General features: G+C 46.4%; 1 protein-coding gene across 8 annotated transcripts in view; it reads left to right on the top strand.

Annotated features, from left to right (window-relative positions):
* The window catches only part of LOC139548376 (muscleblind-like protein 1), a 217,206-nt gene that overhangs the window by 173,827 nt on the left and 20,702 nt on the right, over positions 1–22,677 (top strand). For all 8 annotated transcript variants that reach the window (XM_071358017.1, XM_071358019.1, XM_071358023.1 and 5 more), the window contains exons 4-5: positions 2,869–3,093; positions 21,513–21,752. In XM_071358017.1, coding sequence (XP_071214118.1) covers positions 2,869–3,093; positions 21,513–21,752 — 465 coding nt within the window. The remainder of the gene's footprint in view (positions 1–2,868; positions 3,094–21,512; positions 21,753–22,677) is intronic.

The following is a 22,677-nucleotide window of genomic DNA, read 5'->3' as shown; positions in this document are numbered from 1 at the left end:
CTGTCTCCTGTCAGTGTGGGCGTGTGTTTTCATTTCATGCATGGTGCTCAGCTGAGGGTGATGTAATTAAAGCCTATTATAGCCTGGGCCAGAGTGATTATGCTGATGAGGCTTTATATTAGAGAGAGAACACTAACGGATGGCCCACGTCGCTATGGGTTAGGAGACACCAGGCTACAGTACAGTCTCAGTCTCTATCTGTCCTTCCTTCCTTCCTTCTTTCCTTCCTTCTCTCTCTCTCTCTCCCTCTCTCTCCTTCCTTCTCTCTCTCTCTCTCTCGCTGTCATTCCTTCTCTCTCCCCACCTCTCTCTTTCTCTCTGTCTCTCTCTCTCTCCCTCTCTCGCCTTCCTTCCTTCCTTCCTTCTCTCTCTCTCTCTCTCTCTCTCTCTCTCTCTCTCTCTCTCTCTCTCTCTCTCTCTCTCTCTCTCTCTCTCTCTCTCTCGCTGTCATTCCTTCTCTCTCCCCACCTCTTTCTCTCTCTCTCTCAATTCAATTCAATTCAATTCAATTCAATTCAAGGGGCTTTATTGGCATGGGAAACATGTGTTAACATTGCCAAAGCAAGTGAGGTAGATAATATACAAAAGTGAAATAAACAATAAAAATTAACAGTAAGCATTACACTCACAGAAGTTTCAAAAAAAAGTTTCTCTCTCTTCCCTCTTTCTCTCTCTCCCCCTCAAGTTCCCTCTTTCACAGAACTGATGCAGGTCTTTATGACGTTATTCATTTGGCCCTGTCTTTGATATCCTGTTTGTTATGATACAGCTGACGAAGGCTTGTGTGACATCTCTGTCATGGCAGTTTGTAGTGTCATCTGACGTTATTCTGGATCGTGACACTGTCACGAACCGCCTCATAGTCCTTAACAAAGACGGAGACAACTACGGAGATAAAGAAATAACAAACATATTTATTAAAGTCAGTAGTGTAAGGGATTGGTTGTGTGCGTGGTGATAATGAGGGGTGTTGAGAAGTGCCTAAAGAAATGAACACAAAGAAGCCCCAAAATGCCACAGCCAAAAACAACAGTGTGTCTGAGTGGAGAGAGTCTCCTCGATGTATGGAGGAAATGTGTATTTATCCCGAGCCCAGCTGTGTCCCATTTCGGAAAACAAGAGCGAGGAGACAGAATTGGGCAGACCGAGTGGGAGGATCATCAACCCCCCCCCCCCCCCCCCCATAAAACCACCTAGGACCCCGGGCACACCACACCAACCAACCAAAAAAATACACATTTAAATATTCAACAAAATATACATAAACAAAATAAAATACTGCCCCAGGCAACGTCGTCCTGCCCAGACCTCAGCAGACCTCCTGCCCAGACCTCAGCAGACCTCCTGCCCAGACCTCAGCAGACCTCCTGCCCAGACCTCAACAGACCTCCTGCCCAGACCTCAGGAGACCTCCTGCCCAGACCTCAGCAGACCTCCTGCCCAGACCTCAGCAGACCTCCTGCCCAGACCTCAGCAGACCTCCTGCCCAGACCTCAGCAGACCTGCCCAGACCTCAGCAGACCTCCTGCCCAGACCTCAGCAGACCTCCTGCCCAGACCTCAACAGACCTCCTGCCCAGACCTCAGGAGACCTCCTGCCCAGACCTCAGTAGACCTCCTGCCCAGACCTCAGGAGACCTCCTGCCCAGACCTCAGCAGACCTCCTGCCCAGACCTCAGCAGACCTCCTGCCCAGACCTCAGTAGACCTCCTGCCCAGACCTCAGGAGACCTCCTGCCCAGACCTCAGTAGACCTCCTGCCCAGACCTCAGGAGACCTCCTGCCCAGACCTCAGCAGACCTCCTGCCCAGACCTCAGCAGACCTCCTGCCCAGACCTCAGCAACCTTTAAGAGGGAGGACAGCAGGGAACAGAAGACAGGAGCGACAGGACAACACAAAACACCCAGGCTAACTTGCTCTTACTGCAGATAGACTACAACAGACTGGCTCCCAGGCTAACTCTCTGTCTCCCTTTCCCTGTTCTCTTGTTCTGTCTATCTCTCTCTCTGTCTCCCTTTCCCTGTTCCCTTGTTCTGTCTATCTCTCTCTCTGTCTTGTTCTTTCTCTGTCTGTATTTTACTCCTCTTCACTCCTCACCTAGGAGAGTCCAAATAGCCCCATATAGATGCTCTACAGATGGTCATACCATCAACAAACTGTTGATAAGGAACTGACTATCTGTTGTTAGCGGTTGATGTTACTCTTCAATAACACAGACCCCAGGACAAATCAGGGGGGGAAAAAATGGTTTATTCAAAGAGGACAAATCATAATCACTGTTATGCTGAGAGGTAGATGTTCATTATCCCCTGTCCTCAGTGATTCTCTCCACAAAACAAAGGAACAGGATGTAGTTTTATAACCCAACCCTAGCCTGTTGTTGACCAATTATAATTCCTTGCAATAAAACTTGACCAATGGCCAAATAACAAGTATCCTGTTTCAGGCTCAATGCCTAGACAAATTCCTCCTATGTCTCTGACCCATTGATCATTAATTCCCTATCACAGAAAAAAACCTATTTCCATTGATCGTTAATTCCCTCTTGACCTTTAGTCGTCTGCGTTGTGTATTTATCTTCAAAATATTCTTACACTGTTGATAAGCAACTAATTGCTAAGGTTACGATTAAGGTTAGGGTAAAGTTAAGAACAAGGTTTATAATAAGGGTGAGGGTTAAGGTTAAGGTTAGGGTTAGGATATGGTTAAGGTTAGGTTAGGGCTAGGGTTAGTAGATAGTTCGTTGAAATGTTACTGAGCATCTACAGATGGACTACCCAAATAAAGTGTTACCTTTGTCCTCTAAGACTGGTTGAATATCTCCGACATATTGTAACACCGATACTGTGTTTCTCTTCTCTCTCGACAGCCGGTCCCCATGTTCTCTGTGACGCCCAGCCTTGCCTCTAATGCCAGTGCTGCCGCTGCCGCTGCGTTTAACCCCTACCTGGGCCCGGTGTCGCCCGGCCTGATGCCCACTGAGATCATGTCCAGCGCCCCGGTCTTGGTGACCAGCAACCCCAACGTCTCCATGCCCTCTGCCGCCGCTGCCGCCGCTGCTGCACAGAAACTCATGAGGACAGACAGACTGGAGGTGAGTTGTTGAGATAAATACACATAAACACTGACTCAACCTGACGTTCTTCTCTGCAGCCTAGCACTTGATTTATCAGAAACACAACTCGCATGGTTTCCCAGATCTATAATCACTGTTATTGAGTGCAAGGCTGGCAACTAGCAGTCAATGAGGACTGAATATCTTTCACCGAAGTAGATTGTCTATTCTTGGCTTGTGTCTCTTACATTACTAAAGGGCAGAGTTGAAAAGTGATGCTTAAACAGTTACATTATGTATCTAATACGCAGCAGTCTGTTACAGTAACTAACCCTTTGTTACCGTAATATAGTATTGATTTATCAGTCTGTTACAGTAACTAACCCTCTGTTACCGTAATATAGTATTGATTTATCAGTCTGTTACAGTAACTAACCCTCTGTTACCGTAATATAGTATTGATTTATCAGTCTGTTACAGTAACTAACCCTCTGGTACCGTAATATAGTATTGATTTATCAGTCTGTTACAGTAACTAACCCTCTGGTACTGTAATATAGTATTGATTTATCAGTCTGTTACAGTAACTAACCCTCTGTTACCGTAATATAGTATTGATTTATCAGTCTGTTACAGTAACTAACCCTCTGTTACCATAATATAGTATTGATTTATCAGTCTGTTACAGTAACTAACCCTCTGTTACCATAATATAGTATTGATTTATCAGTCTGTTACAGTAACTAACCCTCTGTTGCCGTAATATAGTCATGGAGTATCAGTCTGTTACAGTAACTAACCCTCTGTTACCGTAATATAGTCATGATGTATCAGTATGCTACAGTAACTAACCCTCTGTTACCGTAATATAGTATTGATTTATCAGTCTGTTACAGTAACTAACCCTCTGGTACTGTAATATAGTCATGAAGAATCAGTCTGTTATATTAACTAACCCTCTGTTACCGTAATATAGTCATGACGTATCAGTATATTACAGTAACTAACCCTCTGTTACCGTAATATAGTATTGATTTATCAGTCTGTTACAGTAACTAACCCTCTGTTACCGTAATATAGTATTGATTTATCAGTCTGTTACAGTAACTAACCCTCTGGTACTGTAATATATTCATGATGTGTCAGTCTGTTACAGTAACTAACCCTCTGTTACCGTAATATATTAATTATTTATCAGTCTGTTACAGTAACTAAACCTCTGTTACTGTAATATAGTCATGACGTATCAGTCTGTTAGAGTAACTAACCCTCTGTTACCGTAATATATGCATAATGTATCAGTCTGTTACAGTAACTAACCCTCTGTTACCGTAATCTATTCATGGTGTATCAGTCTGTTACAGTAACTAACCCTCTGTTACTGTAACATAGTAATGATTTATCAGTCTGTTACAGTAACTTACCCTCTGTTACCGTAATATAGTCATGATGTATCAGTCTGTTACAGTAACTAAACCTCTGTTACCGTAATATACTCATTAGACTCAGAGGGATCCAAATTAGCATAACTATCGCTTCCCACACATCATTAGCCCTGTCATTATCACACACACACACACACTGACACACACACACACACACACACTCACACACACACACACACACACACACACACACACACACACACACACACACACACACACACACACACACACACACACACACACACACACACACACACACACACACACACACACACACACACACACACACACACACACACACACAGAGACACACACACACACACACACACACATACACACACACACACACACACTAACACACACACTGGCACACACACACACTGGCACACACACACACTGGCACACACACACACACACACACACACACACACACACACACACACACACACACACACACACACACACACACACACACACACACACACACACACACACACACACACACACACACACACACACACACACACACACACACACACACACACACACACACACACACACACACACACACACACACACACACACATACATACACACACACACAGAGACACTGGATCCAATACTCTCTCAGTTGGTGCTGGGTGACCATAGCCTCTATACTCTTACAGTTGGTGCTGGGTGACCATGGCCTCTATACTCTTACAGTTGGTGCTGGGTGTCTATGGCCTCTATACTCTTACAGTTGGTGCAGGGTGACCATGGCCTCCATACTCTTACAGTTGGTGCTGGGTGACCATGGCCTCTATACTCTCTCAGTTGGTGCTGGGTGACCATGGCCTCTATACTCTCTCAGTTGGTGCAGGGTGACCATGGCCTCTATACTCTAACAGTTGGTGCTGGGTGACCATGGCCTCTATACTCTTACAGTTGGTGCTGGGTGACCATGGCCTCTATACTCTTACAGTTGGTGCTGGGTGACCATGGCCTCTATACTCTTACAGTTGGTGTTGGGTGACCATGGCCTCCATACTCTTACAGTTGGTGCTGGGTGACCATGGCCTCTATACTCTTACAGTTGGTGCTGGGTGACCATGGCCTCCATACTCTTACAGTTGGTGCTGGGTGACCATGGCCTCTATACTCTCTCAGTTGTTGCTGGGTGACCATGGCCTCTATACTCTCTCAGTTGGTGCTGGGTGACCATGGCCTCTATACTCTTACAGTTGGTGCTGGGTGACCATGGCCTCCATACTCTTACAGTTGGTGCTGGGTGACCATGGCCTCTATACTCTCTCAGTTGGTGCTGGGTGACCATGGCCTCTATACTCTCTCTGTTGGTGCTGGGTGACCATGGCCTCTATACTCTTACAGTTGGTGCAGGGTGACCATGGCCTCTATACTCTTACAGTTGGTGTTGGGTGACCATGGCCTCCATACTCTTACAGTTGGTGCTGGGTGACCATGGCCTCTATACTCTTACAGTTGGTGCTGGGTGACCATGGCCTCCATACTCTTACAGTTGGTGCTGGGTGACCATGGCCTCTATACTCTTTCAGTTGGTGCTGGGTGACCATGGCCTCTATACTCTCTCAGTTGGTGCTGGGTGACCATGGCCTCTATACTCTTACAGTTGGTGCTGGGTGACCATGGCCTCCATACTCTTACAGTTGGTGCTGGGTGACCATGGCCTCTATACTCTCTCAGTTGGTGCTGGGTGACCATGGCCTCTATACTCTCTCTGTTGGTGCTGGGTGACCATGGCCTCCATACTCTTACAGTTGGTGCTGGGTGACCATGGCCTCCATACTCTTACAGTTGGTGCTGGGTGACCATGGCCTCCATACTCTTACAGTTGGTGCTGGGTGACCATGGCCTCTATACTCTTACAGTTGGTGCTGGGTGACCATGGCCTCTATACTCTTACAGTTGGTGTTGGGTGACCATGGCCTCCATACTCTTACAGTTGGTGATGGGTGACCATGGCCTCCATACTCTTACAGTTGGTGCTGGGTGACCATGGCCTCCATACTCTTACAGTTGGTGCTGGGTGACCATGGCCTCTATACTCTACCAGTTGGTGCTGGGTGACCATGGCCTCTATACTCTTACAGTTGGTGCTGGGTGACCATGGCCTCTATACTCTTACAGTTGGTGTTGGGGGACCATGGCCTCTATACTCTTACAGTTGGTGCTGGGTGACCATGGCCTCCATACTCTTACAGTTGGTGCTGGGTGACCATGGCCTCTATACTCTTACAGTTGGTGTTGGGTGACCATGGCCTCTATACTCTTACAGTTGGTGCTGGGTGACCATGGCCTCTATACTCTTACAGTTGGTGTTGGGTGACCATGGCCTCCATACTCTTACAGTTGGTGCTGGGTGACCATGGCCTCCATACTCTTACAGTTGGTGTTGGGTGAACATGGCCTCCATACTCTTACAGTTGGTGCTGGGTGACAATGGCCTCCATACTCTTACAGTTGGTGCTGGGTGACCATGGCCTCCATACTCTTACAGTTGGTGCTGGGTGACCATGGCCTCCATACTCTTACAGTTGTTGCTGGGTGACCATGGCCTCCATACTCTTACAGTTGGTGCTGGGTAACCATGGCCTCCATACTCTTACAGTTGGTGCTGGGTGACCATGGCCTCTATACTCTACCTGTTGGTGCTGGGTGACCATAGCCTCTATACTCTCACAGTTGGTGCTGGGTGACCATGGCCTCTATACTCTTACAGTTGGTGCTGGGTGACCATGGCCTCTATACCCTTACAGTTGGTGCTGGGTGACCATGGCCTCTATACTCTTACAGTTGGTGCTGGGTGAACATGGCCTCTATACTCTTACAGTTGGTGCTGGGTGACCATGGCCTCTATACTCTTACAGTTGGTGCTGGGTGACCATGGCCTCCATACTCTTACAGTTGGTGCTGGGTGACCATGGCCTCTATACTCTTACAGTTGGTGCTGGGTGACCATGGCCTCCATACTCTTACAGTTGGTGCTGGGTGACCATGGCCTCCATACTCTTACAGTTGGTGCTGGGTGACCATGGCCTCTATACTCTTACAGTTGGTGCTGGGTGACCATGGCCTCCATACTCTTACAGTTGGTGCTGGGTGACCATGGCCTCCATACTCTTACAGTTGGTGCTGGGTGACCATGGCCTCCATACTCTTACAGTTGGTGCTGGGTGACCATAGACTCTATACTCTTACAGTTAGTGCAGGGTGACGATAGCCTCTATACTCTTACAGTTGGTGCTGGGTGACCATGGCCTCTATACTCTTACAGTTGGTGTTGGGTGACCATGGCCTCTATACTCTTACAGTTGGTGCTGGGTGACCATAGCCTCTATACTCTTACAGTTGGTGTTGGGTGTCCATGGCCTCTATACTCTTACAGTTGGTGCTGGGTGTCCATGGCCTCCATACTCTTACAGTTGGTGTTGGGTGTCCATGGCCTCTATACTCTTACAGTTGGTGCTGGGTGACCATGGCCTCTATACTCTTACAGTTGGTGCTGGGTGACCATGGCCTCCATATTCTTACAGTTGGTGCTGGGTGACCATGGCCTCTATACTCTTACAGTTGGTGCTGGGTGACCATGGCCTCTATACTCTACCAGTTGGTGCTGGGTGACCATGGCCTCTATACTCTTACAGTTGGTGCTGGGTGACCATGGCCTCTATACTCTTACAGTTGGTGCTGGGTGACCATGGCCTCCATACTCTTACAGTTGGTGCTGGGTGACCATGGCCTCTATACTCTACCTGTTGGTGCTGGGTGACCATGGCCTCTATACTCTTACAGTTGGTGTCGGGTGACCATGGCCTCCATACTCTTACAGTTGGTGCTGGGTGACCATGGCCTCCATACTCTTACAGTTGGTGCTGGGTGACCATAGCCTCTATACTCTTACAGTTGGTGTTGAGTGTCCATGGCCTCTATACTCTTACAGTTGGTGCTGGGTGTCCATGGCCTCCATACTCGTACAGTTGGTGCTGGGTGACCATGGCCTCTATACTCTTACAGTTGGTGTTGGGTGACCATGGCCTCTATACTCTTACAGTTGGTGCTGGGTGACCATGGCCTCCATACTCTTACAGTTGGTGTTGGGTGACCATGGCCTCTATACTCTTACAGTTGGTGTTGGGTGACCATGGCCTCTATACTCTTACAGTTGGTGCTGGGTGACCATGGCCTCTATACTCTTACAGTTGGTGTTGGGTGTCCATGGCCTCTATACTCTTACAGTTGGTGCTAGGTGTCCATGGCCTCCAAACTCTTACAGTTGGTGCTGGGTGACCATGGCCTCTATACTCTTACAGTTGGTGCTGGGTGACCATGGCCTCCATACTCTAACAGTTGGTGCTGGGTGACCATGGCTTCCATACTCTAACAGTTGGTGCTGGGTGACCATGGCCTCCATACTCTTACAGTTGGTGCTGGGTGACCATGGCCTCTATACTCTTACAGTTGGTGCTGGGTGTCCATGGCCTCCATACTCTTACAGTTGGTGCTGGGTGACCATGGCCTCTATACTCTTACAGTTGGTGTTGGGTGACCATGGCCTCTATACTCTTACAGTTGGTGCTGGGTGACCATGGCCTCTATACTCTTACAGTTGGTGTTGGGTGTCCATGGCCTCTATACTCTTACAGTTGGTGCTGGGTGACCATGGCCTCTATACTCTTACAGTTGGTGCAGGGTGACCATAGCCTCTATACTCTTACAGTTGGTGCTGGGTGACCATGGCCTCTATACTCTTACAGTTGGTGTTGGGTGTCCATGGCCTCCATACTCTTACAGTTGGTGCTGGGTGTCCATGGCCTCCAAACTCTTACAGTTGGTGCTGGGTGACCATGGCCTCTATACTCTTACAGTTGGTGCTGGGTGACCATGGCCTCCATACTCTAACAGTTGGTGCTGGGTGACCATGGCTTCCATACTCTAACAGTTGGTGCTGGGTGACCATGGCCTCCATACTCTTACAGTTGGTGCTGGGTGACCATGGCCTCTATACTCTTACAGTTGGTGCTGGGTGTCCATGGCCTCCATACTCTTACAGTTGGTGCTGGGTGACCATGGCCTCTATACTCTTACAGTTGGTGTTGGGTGACCATGGCCTCTATACTCTTACAGTTGGTGCTGGGTGACCATGGCCTCTATACTCTTACAGTTGGTGTTGGGTGTCCATGGCCTCTATACTCTTACAGTTGGTGCTGGGTGACCATGGCCTCTATACTCTTACAGTTGGTGCAGGGTGACCATAGCCTCTATACTCTTACAGTTGGTGCTGGGTGACCATGGCCTCTATACTCTTACAGTTGGTGCTGGGTGACCATGGCCTCCATACTCTTACAGTTGTTGCTGGGTGACCATGGCCTCTATACTCTACCAGTTGGTGCTGGGTGACCATGGCCTCCATACTCTTACAGTTGTTGCTGGGTGACCATGGCCTCCATACTCTTACAGTTGGTGCTGGGTGACCATGGCCTCTATACTCTTACAGTTGGTGCTGGGTGACCATGGTCTCCATACTCTTACAGTTGGTGCTGGGTGACCATGGCCTCTATACTCTTACAGTTGGTGCTGGGTGACCATGGCCTCTATACTCTAACAGTTGGTGCTGGGTGACCATGGCCTCTATACTCCTGCAGTTGGTGCTGGGTGACCATGGCCTCTTATACTCTTACAGTTGGTGCTGGGTGACCATGGCCTCTATACTCTTACAGTTGGTGTTGGGTGACCATGGCCTCTATACTCTTACAGTTGGTGCTGGGTGACCATGGCCTCTATACTCTTACAGTTGGTGTTGGGTGTCCATGGCCTCTATACTCTTACAGTTGGTGCTGGGTGACCATGGCCTCTATACTCTTACAGTTGGTGCAGGGTGACCATAGCCTCTATACTCTTACAGTTGGTGCTGGGTGACCATGGCCTCTATACTCTTACAGTTGGTGCTGGGTGACCACGGCCTCTATACTCTTACAGTTGGTGTTGGGTGACCATGGCCTCTATACTCTTACAGTTGGTGCTGGGTGACCATGGCCTCCATACTCTTACAGTTGGTGCTGGGTGACCATGGCCTCCATACTCTTACAGTTGGTGCTGGGTGACCATGGCCTCTATACTCTTACAGTTGGTGCAGGGTGACTATAGCCTCTATACTCTTACAGTTGGTGCTGGGTGACCATGGCCTCTATACTCTTACAGTTGGTGCTGGGTGACCATGGCCTCCATACTCTACCAGTTGGTGCTGGGTGACCATGGCCTCTATACTCTTACAGTTGGTGCTGGGTGACCATGGCCTCCATACTCTACCAGTTGGTGTTGGGTGACCATGGCCTCTATACTCTTACAGTTGGTGCTGGGTGACCATGGCCTCCATACTCTTACAGTTGGTGCTGGGTGACCATGGCCTCTATACTCTTACAGTTGGTGCAGGGTGACCATAGCCTCTATACTCTTACAGTTGGTGCTGGGTGACCATGGCCTCTATACTCTTACAGTTGGTGCTGGGTGACCATGGCCTCCATACTCTTACAGTTGGTGCTGGGTGACCATGGCCTCTATACTCTTACAGTTGGTGCAGGGTGTCCATGGCCTCTATACTCTACCAGTTGGTGCTGGGTGACCATGGCCTCTATACTCTTACAGTTGTTGCTGGGTGACCATGGCCTCCATACTCTTACAGTTGGTGCTGGGTGACCATGGCCTCCATACTCTTACAGTTGGTGCTGGGTGACCATGGCCTCTATACTCTAACAGTTGGTGCTGGGTGACCATGGCCTCTATACTCCTGCAGTTGGTGCTGGGTGACCATGGCCTCTTATACTCCTTCATTTGGTCTTAGCAATTATTTCTGTATTGTGCACACGGTTGCGCCAGGTGATTCCCAGGATGCGCTGCAGGCATCAAATAAAATAAAAAATTGGCACATGAGCTGAATACTTCGGGTGTAGACCTTACAGTGAAATGCTTAATTACAAGCCCTTAACCAACAATGCAGTTTTAAGAAGAAAAAAAGAAATATAACAAATAATTAAGAAGCAACAATAAAATAACAGTAGTAAGGCTATATACAGGGGTTCCTGTCACGCCCTGACCATAGTTTGCTTTGTTGTTTCTATGTTTTGTTTGGTCAGGGTGTGATCTGAGTGGTCATTCTATGTTGTTTGTCTAGTTTGTCTATTTCTATGTGTTTGGCATGATATGGTTCTCAATCAGAGGCAGGTGTTTTTCGTTGTCTCTGATTGGGAACCATATTTAGGTAGCCTGTTTTGTATTGTGGGTTGTGGGTGATTGTTCCTGTTTATTCGTGTATGTCACCAGACAGGACTGTTTCGTTTCGGTCATTCTCGTTTATCGTTATTTTGCTGTTTTGTTTGAGTATTCGGTTTTCATTAAAAGGAATATGAATACTCACTGCGCTGCATTTTGGTCCTGCTCTCTTTCTCCTAACGACGAACTTTACAGTTCCGGTAAAAAGTCAAAGTGCGGGGGCACCGGTTAGTTGAGCTAATTGAGGTAATATGTACAGTTGAAGTCGGAAGATTACATACAGTACACCAAATTCAGTTTTTTTAATTAGAGTAAAAATTCCCTGTCTTAGGTCAGTTAGGATCACCACTTTATTTTAAGAATGTGAAATGTGAGAATAATATAAGAGAGAATTATTTATTTCAGCTTTTATTTATTTCATCACATTCTCAGAGGGTCAGAAGTTTACATACACTCAATTAGTATTTGGTAGCATTGCCTTTAAATTGTTTAACTTGGGTCAAACATTTCGGTTACCCAACTTCCCACAATAAGTTGGGTGAATTTTGGCCAGTTCCTCCTGACAGAGCTGGTGTAACTGAGTCAGGTTTGTAGGCCTCCTTGCTTGCACACGCTTTTTCAGTTCTGCCCACAAATCTTCTATGGGATTGAGGTCAGGGCTTTGTGATGCCACTCCAATACCTTGACTTTGTTGTCCTTAAGCCATTTTGCCACAACTTTGGAAGTATGCTTGGGGTCATTGTCCATTTGGAAGACCCATTTGTGAACAAGCTTTAACTTCCTGACTGGTCCCATGGTGTTTATACTTGTGTACTATTGTTTGTACAGATGAATGTGGTACCTTCAGGCGTTTGGAAATTGCTCCCAAGGATGAACCAGACTTGTGGAGGTCTACAATGTTTTTTTTTAGGTCTTGGCTGATTTCTTTTGATTTTCCCACGATGTCAAGCAAAGAGGCACTGAGTTTGAAGGTAGGCCTTGAAATACATCCACAGGTACACCTACAATTGACTCAAATAATGCCAATTAGCCTATCAGAAGCTTCTATATCCATGACATCCTTTTCTGGAATTGTCCAAGCTGTATTGAAGGCACAGTCAACTTAGTGTGTGTAAACTTCTGACCCACTGGAATTGTGAAACAGTGAATTATAATTGAAATAATATGTCTGTAAACAATTGTTGGAAAAATACTTGTGTCATGCACAAAGTAGATGTCCTAACCGACTTGCCAAAACTATAGTTGTTAACTTGTTATGGCTGCAGGGGGCGTATTGAATAACTGGAAAGAGGTGCCCATTTTCAAACGGCCTCGTACTCAATTCTTGCTCGTACAATATGCATATTATTATTACTATTGGATAGAAAACACTCTCTAGTTTCTAAAACCGTTTGAATTATTTCTCTAAGTGAAACAGAACTCTTTTTACAGACCATTTCCTATCCGGAAGTGAGATTTCCAAAAGCGATGTCTCTCTTCAAGAGCTTGTCTATAAAAGGGCATGTCACTTAGGACTGTAGAAACACGTCATACACCTTCCCCTGGGTGTCATGCGGAAGTGAGAGCAGAAATGACTTGATTATCTCGTTCTGGGATTGAATACAACCTCTTGGAGTGAGAAGTGCGCCATAAATTTTTTTTGGAAGGCGCGAAGTTGGATCTGGAGTAGCCTCCTGGAAAACCGTCGTTATAGGTGAATATGATCTCCGGCTTCGATTTTATTTGATACATGTCACAATATCATCCTAAAGTATGTTTTTTTCAATATAGTTTAATTATATTATTGAAATTTATTCTGGACTTTAGACGTGATGCGTCGCAAGAATTTGTTCAAGAAGGAGCGGTTAGCACCGCACGGCCAGTGTGCTTGCTAATTCAAGAGGGAATTACTCACATCAGCTACGAAGAGCGTGATCACACAGTCGTCTGGAACAGCTGATGCTCTCATGCATGCTTCAGTGTTGCTTGCTTCGAAGTGAGCATAGAAGTTATTCAGCTCGTCTGGTAGGCTTGTGCCACTGAGCAGCTACAGGCTTTTAAGTCCCTTTGTAATATGTAATAGTTTGCAAGCCCTGCCACATCCGACAAGCGCCGGAGTCGGTGTAGTACGATTCAATCTTAGCCCTGTATTGACACTTTCCCTCTTTGATGTTTCGTTGGAGGGCATAGCGAGATTTCTTATAAGCATCCAGGTTAGAATCCCGCTCCTTGAAAGCGGCAGGTCTACCCTTTAGCTCATTGCAGATTTTGCCTGTAATCCATGGTTTCTCGTTGTGGTATGTACGTACAGTCACTGTGGGGACAACATCATCGATGCGCTTGTTGATGAAGCCAGTGACTGATGTAGCGTACTCCTCAATGCCATCGGAAGAATCGCGGGACATATTCCAGTCTGTGCTAGCAAAACAGTCCTGTAGCTTAGCTTCTGTGTCCTCTGACCACTTCCTTATAGAGGTTCTTTTTGTTGCATTTTTGACATGCTGGTAGAAATTAGGTAAAACAGATTTAAGTTTCCCTGCATTAAAGTCCCCGGCCACTAGGAGCGTCGCTTCTGGATGATCATTTTCCTGTTTGCTTATGGCCCTATACAGCTCGTTGAGTGCCGTCTTAGTGCCAGCCTCGGCTTGTGGTGCTAAATAGACCACTATGAAAAATATAGATGAAACTCTCTTGGTAAATACTGTAGTCTACAGCTTCTCATGAGATACTCTACCTCAGGCGAGCAACATTTTGAGACTTCCTTAATATTAGATTTCGCACACCAGCTGTTATTTACAGATAGACACAGACCGCCACCCCTTGTCTTACAGGCAGCTGTTCTATCTTGCCGATGGACCGAAAACCCAGCCAGCTGTATGTTATTCATGTCGTTGTTCAGCCACGATTCGGTGAAACATAGCCTACTCCAGTTTTTAATGTCCCGTTGGTAGGATATCCTTGATCGGAGCTAATCTGTTTTGTTATCCAATGACTGCACGTTGGCTAATAGGACTGATGGTAGAGGGGGTTTACTCACTCGCCTACGATCTCTCAGAAGGCAGCCCGACCTCTGTCCCCTTTTTCTCCGTCTTTTCTTCACGCAAATGATGGGGGTTTGGACCCGTTCCCGAGAAAGCAGTATATCCTTCACATCGGACTCGTGAATGAAAAAATGTTTGTCCAGTTCGAGGTGAGTTATCGGTGTTCTGATGTCCAGAAGGTATTTTTGGTCATAAGTGATGGTAGCAGCAACATTATGTACAAAATAAGTTTAAAAAATAAGTTACAAACAACACAATTTTTTTTTACAAAATAGCACAGTTGGTTAGGAGCACGTAAAACGTCAGCCATCCCCTCTGGCGCCATTCTTTCTTTCTTACTGTATGATACTGGAGTTTAGCCAGTATCATACGGTGATCTGTCCAGCATTCTGCACCCCTCATGGCACATGTCTGTCACGTTCGTCGTAAGGAGGAGACCAAGGCGCAGCGTGATATGAATACATCTTCTTTAATTAAAGGAAGAACACTGAACAAACTAACAAAGTAACAAAAACGACCGTGAAGCTAAATAGAACGAGTGCTGACATGCAACTCCACATAGACAACTACCCACAAAACCTAAATGGAAAATGGCAACCTAAATAGGATCCCCAATCAGAGACAACGATAAACAGCCGCCTCTGATTGGGAACCAATTCAGGCCACCATAAACCTACATTACCTAGACATACAAAATCCCCTTAGATAAACAAAACCCTAGACAAGTCAAAAACACACATACTCACCCTCATCACACCCTGACCTGACCAAAATAATACAGAAAATATAGAAAACTAAGGTCAGGCCGTGACAGTGTCAGCATTAGTGTCAAAACATCTCACTATGATGTAGTCGATCAGGCGCCAGTGTTTGGAGCATGGATGCATCCGTGATGTTAAGGGGTTAGAGACAATGATGTCGTGCTCGGCACATAGAGTTAGCAGTCTTATGCCGTTCTCATTGACCTGGCCAACACCATGCCTACCCAGCACTCCAACTCCACATCCTGTTGTCCTGTCCCACCCTAGCGTTGAAGTCACCCAGCACAAATATCTTGTCATTCCTGGGGAACCGGTGAATGGCCTCATCTAGTGACTGGTAGAAGCAGTCCTTTGCCTCATTTTCAGAAGAGTAGCATTATGCATCTTGGCTAGGGGGATACGGAGAGACATGAGTATTTCACTTATGCCGACAAGTGGTTCTTATTTTCCTGTCCCACACCGTGCTAATGTTGTCCATCCGGAGGGTAACCTTTCCAGAAGAAGTTGTAACCTTCTCCCTCCTCTTTCAGGGAACCTTCATCCAGGAACCTGGTCTCACTCAGGGCAGCAATCAAAGCTGTTCTCCGATGGGGTCTGTTGCTATTCGCGTCAGTGTCCAAAAGAGTTCTGATGTTTATTATTTTCTTTAGCATTTTTCAACCGCTGAGTGGAACTCCCGATAGGTGCGGTAGACTATCCAGGATGGAGTGAACGGGCAATTCTTAGGCCACCTTTTCTAGACCTCTCCCCAGCAGTGTGGCTCCTAAATAGGGCTGCTCAGTCACATAGACTATCCAGGATGGAGTGAACGGGCAATTCTTAGGCCACCTTTTCTAGACCTCTCCCCAGCAGTGAGGCTCCTAAATAGGGCTGCTCAGTCACATAGACTATCCAGGATGGAGTGAACGGGCAATTCTTAGGCCACCTTTTCTAGACCTCTCCCCAGCAGTGTGGCTCCTAAATAGGGCTGCTCAGTCACATAGACTATCCAGGATGGAGTGAACGGGCAATTCTTAGGCCACCTTTTCTAGACCTCTCCCCAGCAGTGTGGCTCCTAAATAGGGCTGCTCAGTCACACAGGGGTCTGCAGAGAGCAGCTGCCACTCAATTCCCAGCTGCTGGCGACCATAATAGTCCTGTGCCGCTGGCATGCAGGGGTCTGATTAAGTGGCACCTGGTGCATTCCCCGTCACCAGACACTCCAAAGCTGCCGGACTTTAGTCCGGTTTCCGGTTGATGGCTTCACCGAGGTCAGAAGTGGATACCTGCGCAAAGGAAGTTATTCAAAGTGCCGCAGAGGGTGCGGAATCCCCAACAGCACTACTTCACTGTAGGAAGGTGAAATTCCCGTGTGTGGTCCCATGTGGTCCCGTGTGGTCCCGTGTGGCTCAGTTGGTAGAGCATGGCGCTTGCAACGCCAGGGTTGTGGGTTCATTCATTCGTTGTGGGTTCATTCCCCACGGGGGGACCAGGATGAATATGTATGAACTTTCCAATTTGTAAGTCGCTCTGGATAAGAGCGTCTGCTAAATGACTTAAATGTAAATTCCAGTGGCAAGGGGTGAAACCCAGGACGACCAGTACCTTCCACAGCTGCAGGAGGCTGCCGAAACCCCAGTCTGTCGGAGTCCGCCTACCGCGCGCCGCCAGGACGCTGCTTTTCTTTCAAAGTGTGCTCTCCTAGCCTTTGTCGTAGCAGACTAACCCACAAGGCAGTGGGACAGTGGTTGATGGCTGCCAAGACGTGTCCACACAAAGGTGTGCCTGTAAAGACGCATCTCTGGGTATTATTCCATTGGATCTTATATCACACTAGTGTATTATTCCAGAGGATCTTTAATTCCCCAATCAGAGTCATCACTGATTAGAAAATCTGATGTCCACCTGTGATTCTCAGGGCTCACTGCTCACTCACAATCTCATGCATTATGTAGCGGTGCCTAGGATACACTAGTAGCCAGATAATAGGAAAATAAAATAATTGAAACCAATTCGGAGAGGAGAGGAGGAGGGGAGAGGAGGAGGGGAGGCTGGGGAGATGGAGAGAAGGGACAGGAGAGAAGGGGGCAGGATCGTTGGGAAGGTGATGTTGGGAACATGTGTGTTTAATTAACAAAGGTGTTGCAGAGGAAGTCTCAGGGCGAGTGGACAACTCTGTGAACGAGGGAAGTGGTCAATAACAGGAAAGAAAGATCGAAAATCAATGCCCAGCAGACCAGTTAAGGTCTACAGGGAAGGAGGGGGAGAGGAGAGGATGACACAGGGGGGAGGAAGGGGAGTGAAGGAGCAATTTGGATTTCACTAACTAGGGGTGAATTCACTGACGAGGGTTTGAATTCACTGACGAGGGTTTCAATTCACTGACCGGGGGGGGGGGGATTTCATGGAAATAGAGAGGGAGAAAGGGAGGGAGGGAGAAAGGAAGTGGGAAGGAGGGAGGGAGGGAGAAAGGAAGTGGGAAGGAGGGAGGGAGGGAGACAGGAAGTGGGAGGGAGGGAGGGAGGGAGGGAGGGAGGGAGGGAGGGAGGGAGGGAGGGAGGGAGGGAGGGAGGGAGGGAGAAAGGAAGTGGGAGGGAGGGAGGGTAGGGAGGGAGGGAGGGAGGTAGGGAGGGAGGAGAGGGAGGGAGGGAGGGAGGGAGGGAGGGAGGGAGGGAGGGAGGGAGGGAGGGAGGGAGGGAGGGAGGGAGGGAGGGAGGGATAATAAACTGATATGCATACAAATTCTGGCCAATCCCTGATCAGTTAGATTCCATAAGGAAATGTGCTGTTGCCTCAGTATCCCCACCCACTATTAGTGTTACAGTACTTTATTGAGCCACACCACGCTCTAACCTCATTGGCTAAGAAGTGGGTTTGCTAAAAATACCCTTCAGAAAAAGGGTCATACACATTTTAGTCTCTATCATAGTGTGTCATTAAAAATAAACAGCTGCGGGATTCTGCTGTTGACCACTGTTGAACTGAACGTGTGTGAGTTATTTGCTTAAACTTGGCGTAATTCCTTTTTTAGAATATTGAGCTAGCTTTGTTTTTTGTTGTACTTGAAATGGAAGACAACTAAACTCACAATGTTCAGATTTCTTCCTACCTTTGTGTTTTGCTCTCCTCCCCCTTTCTTTCCTTCTATTGGGAGAGAAGCTACTTACACTGCAGCATCTAAGGCCTCAATAAGTAATTCCTATCTTACCTACATTATGATAATGAGGCCTCAATAAGTCATTCCTATCTTACCTACATTATGATAATGAGGTCTCAATAAGTCATTCCTATCTTACCTGCATTATGATAATGAGGTCTCAATAAGTCATTCCTATCTTACCTGCATTATGATAATGAGGTCTCAATAAGTCATTCCTATCTTACCTGCATTATGATAATGAGGTCTCAATAAGTCATTCCTATCTTACCTACATTATGATAATGAGGTCTCAATAAGTCATTCCTATCTAACCTGCATTATGATAATGAGGTCTCAATAAGTCATTCCTATCTTACCTGCATTATGATAATGAGGTCTCAATAAGTCATTCCTATCTTACCTGCATTATGATAATGAGGTCTCAATAAGTCATTCCTATCTTACCTGCATTATGATAATGAGGCCTCAATAAGTCATTCCTATCTTACCTACATTATGATAATGAGGTCTCAATAAGTCATTCCTATCTTACCTGCATTATGATAATGAGGCCTCAATAAGTCATTCCTATCTTACCTACATTATGATAATGAGGTCTCAATAAGTCATTCCTATCTTACCTGCATTATGATAATGAGGCCTCAATAAGTCATTCCTATCTTATCTGCATTATGATCATGAGGCCTCAATAAGTCATTCCTATCTTACCTGCATTATGATAATGAGGTCTCAATAAGTCATTCCTATCTTACCTGCATTATGATAATGAGGCCTCAATAAGTCATTCCTATCTTATCTGCATTATGATCATGAGGCCTCAATAAGTCATTCCTATCTTAACTGCATTATGATAATGAGGTCTCAATAAGTCATTCCTATCTTACCTGCATTATGATAATGAGGTCTCAATAAGTCATTCCTATCTTACCTGCATTATGATAATGAGGTCTCAATAAGTCATTCCTATCTTACCTGCATTATGATAATGAGGCCTCAATAAGTCATTCCTATCTTACCTACATTATGATAATGAGGTCTCAATAAGTCATTCCTATCTTACCTGCATTATGATGATGCAGCTGGCCTGTTGGGACAGTAACAATGAGGTTGAAATATGATTACCAGCCCCTTCTTGTTGGCCAACCAGGAGCCTTCCCTGGGTTTAATTTCCCTCAGAGGTATAGTACAGCTGTTAGAACAGGGCTAATAACTCTTATTGAGAGAGTGGGACAGATCAAGGCTAACAGCTCTTATTGAGAGAGTGAGACAGATCAGGGCTAACAGCAGGAGACAGATAGACTGTATCTCGCTCTCCTTCCTCCCTTTGTATTCCACTCCTCTCTCTTCTCTTCTCCTCTCACTCTCCCTGTCTGTCCTCTTTCCCTCTACCCTGTCTCTCTCTCTCCCTTTCTCTGTCTGTCTGTCTGTCTGTCTGTCTCTCTCCCTTTCTCTGTCTGTCTGTCTGTCTGTCTGTCTGTCTGTCTGTCTGTCTGTCTGTCTGTCTGTCTGTCTGTCTGTCTGTCTGTCTGTCTGTCTGTCTGTCTGTCTGTCTGTCTGTCTGTCTCTCTCTCTCTCTCTCTCTCTCTCTCTCTCTCTCTCTCTCTCTCTCTCTCTCTCTCCCTCCTTCTCTTGCTCCCTCCTTCTCCCCTCTCTCTCTCTCTCTCTCTCTCTCTATCTCTCTCTCTCTTTCTCTCTCTTTCTCCCTCCTTCTCCCTCTTTCCTAACATCTGCCTGACAACAAGACAGCCTCTTTTTGTGTGTGTGTGTGACCAGCATTGCGGTTTTCATCAGCCCTGTCACTCACAGATGAGCGTTGCGGTGGTGGCCCTTTTGTCACACACACATACACACAAAAAATACACACACACAAACGCACGCACGCACGCACCCACACACGCACAAACCAGTCCAGTTTAGATATCCTGTTCTTTCACATCAGTCCAGTAGAAAGAGAGGAGAGGAGAAAAGGAAGCAGTTGTAGACTATTGAGACGCACCCCAGGTCTTGTCTGGACGTGAGTACGATACATTGTCAACCTGACCAGGCATGTACTGCCCCCTGCTGGATGACTCAGGAATATATTAATCATGTTTTAATGGTCATCGATTTGAAAAACAAAAATGTTATACTTGATTGATTAAGTGAGAGAAGGGGAACATTATGAGATTTATTAGTGTAATTATTTCTGAATGGTAATTGGCAGCTGTGTGTTTCTTTGATAAATTCATAAAGCATTTTTATTCATTTATTCCCATAGATGGGCCATTTCTGCAAACAACAGGGATAAATACACACTTCAATTATTAAACCCTTCCTCAATATTTTATTTACCTAGGCAAGTCAGTTAAGTACAAATTCTTATTTACAATGACTGCCTACCAGGGAACAGTGGGTGAACTGCCTTGTTCAGGGGCAGAATGACAGATTCTTACCTTATCAGCTCGGGGATTCGATCTTTCGACTTTTCTGTTACTAGCCCAACGCTCTAACCACTAGGCTACCTGCCGCCTGTTGATTATGCTGTGTATGTGTGTGTGTATGCATCTTAATGATTTATTTATTTTTGTCTCATCTGAAGAAAATTTTTAAAAAACAACTGTATATATACTCCTTTCCGGTCTCGTCTCCTCTTATTGTCTTTCCATGTATCATGATGATGCATGTTTTGGTACCAACCTTCTGTGAAGTAACGGTTTGAACAGCAGGTATTAATTATGCTTTCTCTTTTTTCTCTCTTTTCTGTCTGTCTGTCTGTCTGTCTGTCTGTCTGTCTGTATCTGTATCCATCCCTCCCTCCTTTCCCCAGGTGTGTCGGGAGTACCAGAGAGGTAACTGTATGCGGGGGGAGAATGACTGTCGCTTCGCCCACCCCTCAGACAGCACCATGATAGACACCAACGACAACACAGTGACGGTGTGTATGGATTACATAAAGGGCCGCTGCTCCAGGGAGAAGTGTAAATATTTCCACCCTCCAGCCCACCTGCAGGCCAAGATAAAGGCTGGCCAACACCAGGTCAACCAGGCTGCTGCCGCGTCAGCCATGGTAGGTATCCCTCTGTAACACCCCCCCCCATCCCAGCCACCCCTATCAAACCCCACCTATGTCTGAAAACCTGTCCCCCGCCCCCTGTCATCGCCCCCTCAGCCTCCCCCTTTCCTCTCTCATCCCCTCACACCACCTAGACTACCCAGCAGACGCAGACACGAGAGGTAATGTGGACTTATTTAAGCAGCTAGCTAGCTGTAATGTCTAATGCTACAGGGATGCCTTAATGCCCCTTATTTAAGCAGCTAGCTGTAATGTCTAATGCTACAGGGATGCCTTAATGCCCCTTATTTAAGCAGCTAGCTGTAATGTCTAATGCTACAGGGATGCCTTAATGCCCCTTATTTAAGCAGCTAGCTGTAATGTCTAATGCTACAGGGATGCCTTAATGCCCCTTATTTAAGCAGCTAGCTGTAATGTCTAATGCTACAGGGATGCCTTAATGCCCCTTATTTAAGCAGCTAGCTGTAATGTCTAATGCTACAGGGATGCCTTAATGCCCCTTATTTAAGCAGCTAGCTGTAATGTCTAATGATACAGGGATGCCTTAATGCCCCTTATTTAAGCAGCTAGCTGTAATGTCTAATGCTACAGGGATGCCTTAATGCCCCTTATTTAAGCAGCTAGCTGTAATGTCTAATGCTACAGGGATGCCTTAATGCCCCTTATTTAAGCAGCTAGCTGTAATGTCTAATGCTACAGGGATGCCTTAATGCCCCTTATTTAAGCAGCTAGCTGTAATGTCTAATGCTACAGGGATGCCTTAATGCCCCTTATTTAAGCAGCTAGCTGTAATGTCTAATGCTACAGGGATGCCTTAATGCCCCTTATTTAAGCAGCTAGCTGTAATGTCTAATGCTACAGGGATGCCTTAATGCCCCTTATTTAAGCAGCTAGCTGTAATGTCTAATGCTACAGGGAT

Source organism: Salvelinus alpinus, chromosome 21, assembly GCF_045679555.1.
Source record: "Salvelinus alpinus chromosome 21, SLU_Salpinus.1, whole genome shotgun sequence".
NCBI classification, from domain to species: Eukaryota; Metazoa; Chordata; class Actinopteri; order Salmoniformes; family Salmonidae; genus Salvelinus; species Salvelinus alpinus.
Note: the sequence above shows the minus strand (reverse complement) of the source record. Positions and strands in the feature narration are given on the sequence as shown.